Source organism: Mercenaria mercenaria, chromosome 3 (genome assembly GCF_021730395.1).
Source record: "Mercenaria mercenaria strain notata chromosome 3, MADL_Memer_1, whole genome shotgun sequence".
In the NCBI taxonomy this organism is placed as follows: Eukaryota; Metazoa; Mollusca; class Bivalvia; order Venerida; family Veneridae; genus Mercenaria; species Mercenaria mercenaria.
In genome coordinates this window covers 54,368,823-54,378,367 of record NC_069363.1, presented here as the reverse complement: position 1 = coordinate 54,378,367, position 9,545 = coordinate 54,368,823, and the positions used below count along the sequence as shown (strand labels likewise).

General features: G+C 38.0%; 2 protein-coding genes across 3 annotated transcripts; one reads left to right on the top strand and one right to left on the bottom strand.

Annotated features, from left to right (window-relative positions):
* The first annotated feature begins 700 nt into the window (after positions 1–700).
* LOC123523483 (thiamine transporter 2-like) lies at positions 701–3,283 on the top strand. The gene is made up of 4 exons (XM_045301151.2): positions 701–1,732; positions 2,024–2,216; positions 2,363–2,504; positions 2,667–3,283. Exons 1-4 carry the CDS (start codon positions 766–768, stop codon positions 2,790–2,792), a joined length of 1,428 nt encoding a protein of 475 aa, XP_045157086.2. The 5' UTR covers positions 701–765; the 3' UTR covers positions 2,793–3,283.
* LOC123524722 (neuroligin-4, X-linked-like) lies at positions 3,163–8,517 on the bottom strand. 2 transcript variants are annotated; one of them, XM_045303145.2, is made up of 2 exons: positions 6,833–8,503; positions 3,163–6,305 (listed from the first exon to the last, which is right to left on the bottom strand). In XM_045303145.2, exons 1-2 carry the CDS (start codon positions 8,389–8,391, stop codon positions 6,062–6,064), a joined length of 1,803 nt encoding a protein of 600 aa, XP_045159080.2. In that variant the 5' UTR covers positions 8,392–8,503; the 3' UTR covers positions 3,163–6,061. The 2 variants fall into 2 exon arrangements, with proteins under 2 accessions (XP_045159080.2, XP_045159081.2); XM_045303146.2 differs by having other exon boundaries at positions 6,171–6,305; positions 6,868–8,517.
* Positions 8,518–9,545: the final 1,028 nt, after the last annotated feature.

Below are 9,545 nucleotides of genomic sequence, written 5' to 3'. Positions count from 1 at the left end.
CTTAATCTTACGAAAAGTCCAAAATGCATGTCATTTTGACATAAATGCAATAAATGCTTAATAAAAGTATCAAATGTTCAGTAGATGACTGTATTAGGTTAGTAAGCTCCACTTTAAAATATTTATGTAATTCAAGTTCAAAGTCACATTTTAACAAATTCACATAATACGTTCTTAAGCAAATTCACAATATTTGAAGGCAAGCTGTCAGACATACATTTTGGACAAGAAATGATATGGACAAAATAGAATGAAAGACGGCAGTGGCGTTCGTTTTTAGGTCCGATCATTCGTACTTGCTCCTCCTCGCTCCATAGATACCCGATCTTCAAAATAAATTGTTAAAAATTTAGATGTTATGACACTAGTCAGACACCATACACTGCGTTTGAAGCTTTACGTTAAGTACTGTATAAATCATTCCTATGGCTCTATGTAACCCATCCTGTGTCAGCTTTAAGCGCATGTAAACACACGTGAGCACAAGGGATTGCAGATTGTTACAAGTTGACGAGGGCATTTTCTCAATTTAAAATTGAATGTTTCTTTTTATAGTAACCATGTTATAAGCGTGTCTTATCTTAAACAAAGGTTGTAAATCACCTTTAAACGTGCAATGAAATAAATGCATTAAAATATATTTAACCATAGTTTGTGACCAGTGTTATCCACAATAGTGTTCTGCTAGGAAACACGAACTGTTTTTTTTTTTTTTTTTTTTTTTTTTTTTTTTTTTCAAACTTCATTTTTTTGATAACATAAATCATGAACTGGATTTTATTAACTTGTTTATTGTGTACTTTTGGGTTTATCAAGGAGATGCGGCCATCCGAGGCATTTCTTACTCTATACCTGACAGGAGAATGGAAAAATCTTACGATAGAACAAGTATCAAACGAAATTTACCCGTGGTGGACTTACTCCTATTTAATATGGTTGGTACCAGTGTTTTTGTTAACAGACTTTCTTCGATATAAGCCTATTTTGGTCGTTGACGCTGCGGCTGCTATCGGAACATGGGCGCTATTGCTGTGGACTCAGGGTGTAGTTGCAATGAAGTTCGTTGAGGTTTTATATGGACTTTTCACAGCCGGAGAAGTTGCATATTATTCCTATCTGTATGTAGAAGTCCCGAAAGAACATTTCAAGAAAATATCAAGTTTTACAAGAGCCGCGACTTTAGTTGGTAAATTTGTTTCTTTCCTTCTTGCTCAATTTTTGTATTCCTTTAATGTGATGGACTATTACGACCTGCACGTGTTTTCATTCGTTAGCGTTTGTATAGCGTTCCTGATACCGCTAGTTTTACCCTGGCCAGAGCATTCAGAAATATTTCACAGAGCGAAATATAATGATGATACTGAAAATAACGAAACAACTAAAAGTGAGAAAAAAGATTCAAAACAAGATTCTGGAGACCGTAGTTGTAAGGACCATGTACATCAACATGAAGACAGACGCGAACAGGAAACAACCCAGACGGCACAACCGGTGTCAGGTGAAAGAAAAAGTTGTATGGACGGGTTTGTGTTTATGTGGACAGAAGTGAAAGATGTATATAGATCTAGGGTCGTGCTAGTCTGGTCTGTATGGTGGGCGATAGCCTCTTGTGGAAACTTTCAAGTTCTCAATTATGTTCAAAACCTGTGGGCAGTAATATCGGCACAGGACAGTCCCGGAAAACAGGAAGATGTTTATAACGGTGCAGTAGAAGCCACCTCAACATTGCTTGGTAGGTGTTAACCTTACCAGTTATATTAGGTCGACAGTGGTTCTCTGCTCTATAATTTTATATGTGTACGTATTTCATATAAATAACCGTCACTTTTCGAAATCATAGTGTATGATATAAAGGAGCCAGCTTGTAAGAAACCAAGACTTATTAACAGCCGTGACATCATTTAAAAGATGATGATGATGATAATAATAACAACAATAATAATAATGTGCCATGGCGTCAAAACAAATAAAGACAAATTTCTTTCGTGTTTGTTATATTCTACTATGAATATTTGTCTTTCAGGCAGTGTAACTGTAATGCTTGTCGGATTTGTACCAGTTCAGTGGTCCGAAAGAGCAGAATTGTTTATGTCAGTGGTCTGTGCGGGGAATGCAGCCTTCTTGATAGTAATGGCCCACACCTCCAGTATCTGGGTAGCCTATGTCATGTACGTTCTCTTCCGGACATCATACGTAACTGTCGTTACTATAGCAACGTAAGTACCTATTCATGTTTCGATGTGAACATTAACTTAATATTTCACTTAAATATCTACCGAAAGTTTTGATTTTGTACTAAATTGAATTATCGTAATTTTATCATATGAAACCTTTTTTCTCATCACCTTCACCTTCATTTCAGCGCACAAATTGCTCAGCATTTGGTAAAACATCGGTATGGTTTAGTGTTCGGATGTAACATGTTCGCGTCCCTTGTTCTAGAATCTGTACTAACCGTTATTGTCGTAGATAAGGCAGGCCTTGGAGCTGGGGTCGTTGATCAGGTGAGAAAATTACACTCAGTCGTTGTATCTTTTGACATTTATACGTTGATAATTTTTGTTGTTTATCTCGTTAGAAAATTCGTGTACACATAAGCTCAAAATATGTGAAACTCTTTATCTTAAAGCCTTACGCACAACCTAATTGTACATTTCTATTTTCAGTTTACGGTTTACGGTGGATATTTCGGCGTCATCAGTGTATTGTTCTTGACAGGATGTTTGTATCGCTGCTATAGACCGCATAAATCAGTTGATCTCGATGTGCATCTCGATGTGCCAGAGGCCTGAGGGTCAAGGAGGATACATCCGGAGACGTATACAATCATCTAACCCTACGCATTGATAAACGTTTTCGTCCATCCCTTTTTACGATGCCGTATAAGATTGCTGACAATCTCACTTAGTGCGTCGACAAATTTTGGGTCCCAGGTTACGTGTATAGGCAATTTATTGACAACATCTACATCCGCGAACAGGTTCACAAACCCTTAAACAATACGGATTTGCAACGAGATTGTTCAGGTCTAAAAGGAATGGCCGTGTTCTGGTTTCTATAAATGAACATAATTGTAGGGCCGAAAACCTAATCCCGATTCTCAGAATCAAAGATAATACGTCTTAATAACAGCGGGCAAAACTAACAAAAGTATACTTGAAATATAAAACACTTAGCTTGTTTATTTAAGAACAAAAACATGTAGAACAAAACAGATACCCTGTGCAAATGATTGTCGACAGCTAGATATACCCTTAAACATATAAATAAATGTCAAACAAGAGGGTCATTATGACCCTGGATCGCTCACCTGAGTAATATGAGCTACATGTTTCAAATGCCAAAATGATGATAAAATATTAAGAAAGTCAGTAGGTCACATTCATGCTCAACGAAATTCAGTTTTGCGATTTGTGTGCAAAACTGTGTATGTCATCAAAATTTCAAGGCTGTATCTTAAAAAACAAGAAAGTAGGTCAGTAGGTCATGGTCACAGTCAAGTGACATCATATTACCTGGGGTCATCAGGTAATTATAATTAAACAGTCTTGGAATAGGATCAGATGATTTTTTAGTATTTTTCCTATATAACTCACATAATAACTAAGTGATCCCAAGGCGGGGCCTCTTTTAACCCCAGGGGCATAATTTGAACAATTTTGGTAGAGGACTACTAGACCATGCACCATACCAAATATCAAAGCCTAGGTCGTATGGTTTCAGACAAGAAGATTGTTAAACCTTTTTCCTATATAAGTCTATATAAAACTTGGGACCCCCGGGGCGAGGCCATATTTGACCCTAGGGGGATAATTTGAACAATCTTGGTAGAGGGGCCTCTTTTCACCCAAGGTGTACAATTTGAACAATTTTGGTTGAGGACCATAAGACAATGCTACAAACCAAATATCAAGGTCTAAGTGTTTTGGTTTCAGACAAAAAGATTTTTAAGTCTGTGTAAAACTTGGGACCCCCGGGGCGGGGCCATATTTGACCCTAGGGGGATAATTTGAACAATCTTGGTAGAGAACCACTAGATGATGCTACATACCAAATATCAAAGCCCTAGGCCATGTGGTTTTATACAAGGAGATTTTCAAAGTTTTCCCTATATAAGTCTATATAAACCATGTAACCCCCGGGGCGGGGCCATATTTGACCCTAGGGGGATAATTCGAATAATCTCGGTAGAGGGCCACTAGATAATGCTACATGCCAAATATCAAAGCCCTAGGCCATGTGGTTTTGTACAAGAGGAATTTCAAAGTTTTCCCTATATAAGTCTATATAAACCATGTGACCCCGGGGCGGGGCCATATTTGACCCTAGGGGGATAATTTGAACAATCTTGGTAGAGGACCACTAGATGATGAAGCTATACATCAGATATCAAAGCCCTAGGCCCTGTGGTTTTGGACAAGAATATTTTTAAAGTTTTTCCGTTCGGTTGCCATGGCAACCAGAGTTCTGCATGGAATTCAATTCTTTGAACAATTTTGAAAGGAGGCCATCGCGACGGATATTTCTATCCGATTCGTAATCACATGACTGATATTTTTTCTTGCATAGGCCTATCGTATACATGTTAGTACTTTATTCTGGCAGATTATTTTTCTTGCATACCGTATTTTACAAATAACAGGTAGAAATACTAACGTAGCACCCTTTCTTATAGTAGATAATGAACACAAAGCACGGGAAATTAACGTCCCTAAGCAGAAATGACGTCATGATGTTTTGCGTTACGCACAATAACAAAGTTCCACTTTAGTTTTATCGTTTGTAGCGTAACGTTATGTTCTTACGGTAAACTAACGTATTTTGAATCGAGAAATATATTACAAGGAACGGAGAGAAACTATCAAGGTACCTGCATTTTTCGTATTTTATATGAACAATAAATTATCCGTGCATGAACCACTTCTTGTCATTAACAGCACGAGAGTCATCTGGCATGTGGGGGGGTGCCAGATGGGTTTTGCCGCACGAGTAAAATCACACGAATAATAATATCTATCATGTGTTTACGCATCGGATAGAAATATCCATCCTGAGGGCACCTGCGCATTGGGCGGTAATGAGGCTTGCCGATTTACCGCCCATGCGCAGGTGGCCGAGGGACGGATATTTCTACCCGATTCGTAAACACATGACTGATATTTTTTCTTGCATATCGTATGCATGTTGGCATTTTATTCTGGCAGATAATTTTTCTTCTATACTGTATTTTAGAAATAACAGGTAGAAATACTTACGTAGCACTCTTTCTTATAGTAGAGAATGAACACAAAGCGCGGGAAATTAACGGCCGTAAGCAGAAGTGACGTCATAATGTTTTGCGTTACACACAATAACAAAGTTCCACATTAGTTTTATCATTTGTAGCGTAACGCTATGTTCTTACGGTAAACTAACGTATTTTGAATCGAGAAATATACTATAAGGAATGGAGAGAAACTATCAAGGTACCTGATTTTTTCATAAACAATATATTATCAGTGCATCAACCACTAGTTGTCATTAACAGCACGAGAGTCATCTGGCATGGGAGGTGCCAGATGGGTTTTGCCGGCATTGGTAAAATCGCCGGAAACCCCAGTCCGGTGTGCAAGAAACACCAGCCCGATATGCAATCAAATTCCACGAATATTCGGTGAAAAATGCATCCCCTATTGCATACTCAATGTTTTTCTTTGATTCGACCAGGTGACCTAGTTTTTTACTCCAGATAACCCATATTCAAGCTTGACCTAAATTTCATCAAGATTCTGATGAAATTTCATGAAGATCCAGTGAAAAATGCAGCCCCTATTACACAAGGTTCTTCTTTGATTTGACCGAGTGACCTAGTTTTTGATCGTGATGATCAATATTCGAACTTGACCTAGATTTCATCAAGGTAATCATTCTGATCAAATTTCATAAGATCAAGTTAAAACGCAGCCTCTATTGCATACACAAGCTAAATGTTAACAGACGACGGACGACGGACATCGAGCGATCACAATAACTTACCTGAGCATTGCTCAGGTGAGCTAAAACATATCTGACATTTCTATTCTCAATTGCAAGGCCCATCTTTCTCACAGTGCCCGTCTTTAGATGAAGGTGATGATGATACAGTTGACTTATGATCAATGGCCTCGAAAAACATGGGCAGTGTCTTCCGCCAAAACTCCAACTCTCGCACATACATAAATTGGCCAATCGAGTCCTCCTCATCGATGATCAAATAGTCCTGTGATGCTGTAGTGTAAATGGGCCAGACCTTGCCGGTAGAATCAGTCTTTGGTTCGTTAGGGTTTCTGAAAAGAAAAGCTCTAAAAATGAATGTCAGTAAATATGTTGAATACTTAAGTGTGAGTCACCTACCATAGATAACCTACTGTGTACGAAGTTTCGATCTTTTTATTTTGCAGATTACTTCTATGAAATTTTAAGTGAAGGAATACAAACCTTCAAATGAATTACGTTTCCTTTTAAGCAAAAAGATACGAACAATATCTACGTTAATCAGCAACAGCTTGTTACGTAAAAAGAATGTGGGTCTATGGAATACTGCGTATGATGTTTACTTTGTGTAATTCGCGTTTACATTTAGTGTACCAAAAATGCCGTGAAGTAAATACGACATCAATTTACTTTAATTTCATTTCTCAAAACATTATTCCGCAACACTCATCAATTTAAGGAGTTTTTATTCAGATTTCTGTTGAAGAAGGTCGTTTTTCTGCAAGAAAACTTCGGTTCAGATTAGCAGTTTTTTCGTTGTTGAACTGTACCACATGTGCAGTACAAAACATTAAATTTTATAAAAGCAACAATCACATACCGAGTTTTAGCAAAATTTGACCAGTAGGTCATAACCTTATTTGAAAGCCTCAGTTCCTTCTCTGTTGGTGTGTAAGTCGAAATACCCAGTATCTTGTTGTACCGGAAGTTGTAGCCGAACACTGGACCGAGTTCGTCTCCATGGTTTGTCTGCCTGGCCCAGCTCGGAGTTGGATATAAGTGTCCGCCGACATCGGCACGGAAATTATACACATAACTTCCCGCATTCGTACCATTCGCGTGAAGACGACTTAATTCCATTGCAGGGACATTGAAAAATACGTCACTGTAAAATCGAACAAGCTGGTCACGTATTCTATCAGGGTCGTCAGGGTTCTTCCAATCTGTGTATTCGAACAAAAGCAGTTGTTTTAGAGCATCTGTTACTGTCCGATTAAAACTAAAAGCTAATGCAGCTGCTGCAGGCATCACCTGGTTATTCATTTGTTCACGGGATACCTTAAAGCTGTCTATATTTTGCGGATCTGCGTGCATGATGGTAAAAACTGCTCCTTCTGCAGCATTGATGCCATTCATGAAAGTTATAGATCTGAAAAAGTCTACTTCTTCTAGTATTTCAGTTTTCGCTTCAATGTACATGTCAGCTGGACGTCTTTTTATGAATTCGCCATCTACACTAGGATTCAGTGTGACTTTGACCGATCCGCCGCTGAAGTCTTCGGTTATGGTGTCCACAATAACTTTTAAAACGTTCTCCGCTGGTGCCTGCTGCAGACACTGGAACATTTCCGCCTTGTTTTCCACATTACAGTTCATGCTTTCTGCAAAGTATGTTGCTGGCTTGATGTGATTATAAGGTACTGTGAAAGGCATGGTTATAGCACCACTCTCTGCTATAGCACTCCGGAATAAACCTTTGTTTCCAGGGTACAAAGCCTGAAGAACAACGGCTGTAGAACCGGCAGATTCGCCAAAAAGCGTTACACGGGCATTATCTCCTCCAAAAGCCGCGATATTTTCGTTTACCCACTGTAGGGCAAGATGTTGATCCCATAGTCCAAAATTCCCTGGACCGTCCTCATCATATAAGTCCAAAAATCCGAATAATCCAAGGCGATAGTTGATGGTAATAACTATGATATTTCCAACCGAAGCTAATGTTTCCCCTACGTAAGTGTTTCCGGTACCAAGAGTAAACCCGCCTCCGTGTATGAAGAGCATAACCGCATGTCCACCTGATTCATCAGGTTTTGAATTCGGCACGTAAACATTCAAAAAGAGACAGTCTTCTGAGGAATCTGTTATTTCCTCAAACCAGCTGAACTGCAGACAGGCAGCTCCGAAGTTGTTTGCCTGATAAGGTTCCGAGAAGGGCTCGCGCGGCTCGGGCTTTTGAAAGCGTCTTTCATTCACTGGAGGTTTGGCATAGGGAATACCTAGATAACTATCAACGGTGTGATCGTTCCCTAAAAACGTTATAGTCTTTCTTAATCCTGTGATAGTGCCTAACTTGGTGTCGACGGATGGAATTTCACCAGCAGTGCAAAATCCTACCTCGTAAAACACAATCACAAGAATTGCAAGATACCACGAATTCATTTTTTTTTTTGGTAAATGTCAGTTCGTAGTATGTTTACACTTTGCGTAAAGTTAAATTTAAACTGGTATAGTGGTTTATACTGGTAATCTTTAATCAATACACTGGTTTATTTAGGCCAAGCAAAGGTTTGCGTTAGATTCGTGTGTGTCTATTTTATAAGCTCATGTCAAACTAAAGTCTTCTTTCATCAAGGGACTGTACCCTGTATTTACCGTTGATAAGAAGAATTAGATATGCGAGTTTCTCCCCTTATCTACCCGTTTGGTAACATAACGTATCTTATCACCTAGCCTGAGATTCAGTCGGTGATCTTTTTTGCTTTGTCATAACATACGCACTATCTTATGTGTATGAGAAAGATGCTGTTACTGGTTTAGTTCCTAACAGTAGAACAGAAACACATGAAAAATCAACAGAATGGAACCCAGGCTATTTTTCACAAATAAACAGTGTTGTTATCTATAAAAGAAAAGGAAAGACAAAATGGGAGTCCGTATAATTAATGCAAGAATTTTACAGGATAAAATATTTTCATGATCACCTCAAAAATAACCAACCTTATGAAAAGATAGCTATGATGTTATTATGATCATATGAATTGTAATGATAAAAATAATCATTTCATCAGTGATATGTGATTGAAATTTTAATTAAAGACATTTAAATTGTAAAGATATCCGGATAAGAAAATTTTGATTCATCAAAAGCTTTTAAAACTCGATTTGTAACATTTAGTGCTAAAATAACATTTTGCTTCAAGGCTTTCTTTCGATTTTATTAAATGAAAGCTCATTTTTGAGTACAGGCTATGAAATGGACTAAGGCAGTCTGGCATTGTGGAAACATTAACTTGCAGAAATTAAAACACATGTATTTACAATATACATGTAACAGAACAGAAAGAAAGAAAAATTTAAGACACCGGTCACATAATTTTAAGTACTAAAATTTTAGGTTTATCAGACCACTATCGCATTTGCATTTGCTTAATTAGTCAAGTATGATATGTTGCGCAACAGAACACCTGGTTGTATTTATCCGTATGGATAGCGCACACTGCATGCAGTTGTGTAAACCCGCAATTCTGTGATCAAAAGTATTCAATAATTTCCGAAAAAGTCAACGTTTTAGGATATATTTTTAGGATAGAAAT

What these genes read in the sequence shown, in the direction of transcription:
- LOC123523483 (XM_045301151.2), top strand. Translation starts at nt 766, where the DNA reads ATGAACTGGATTTTATTAACTTGTTTATTGTGTACTTTTGGGTTTATC. An exon ending in AGCCACCTCAACATTGCTTG is followed by an intron (nt 1,733 to 2,023) that starts GTAGGTGTTAAC and finishes TTTGTCTTTCAG; the next exon opens with GCAGTGTAACTGTAATGCTT. An exon ending in GAGCTGGGGTCGTTGATCAG is followed by an intron (nt 2,505 to 2,666) that starts GTGAGAAAATTA and finishes TTCTATTTTCAG; the next exon opens with TTTACGGTTTACGGTGGATA.
- LOC123524722 (XM_045303145.2), bottom strand. Translation starts at nt 8,391, where the DNA reads ATGAATTCGTGGTATCTTGCAATTCTTGTGATTGTGTTTTACGAGGTA. An exon ending in TCAAATTTTGCTAAAACTCG is followed by an intron (nt 6,306 to 6,832) that starts GTATGTGATTGT and finishes TTTTCTTTTCAG; the next exon opens with AAACCCTAACGAACCAAAGA.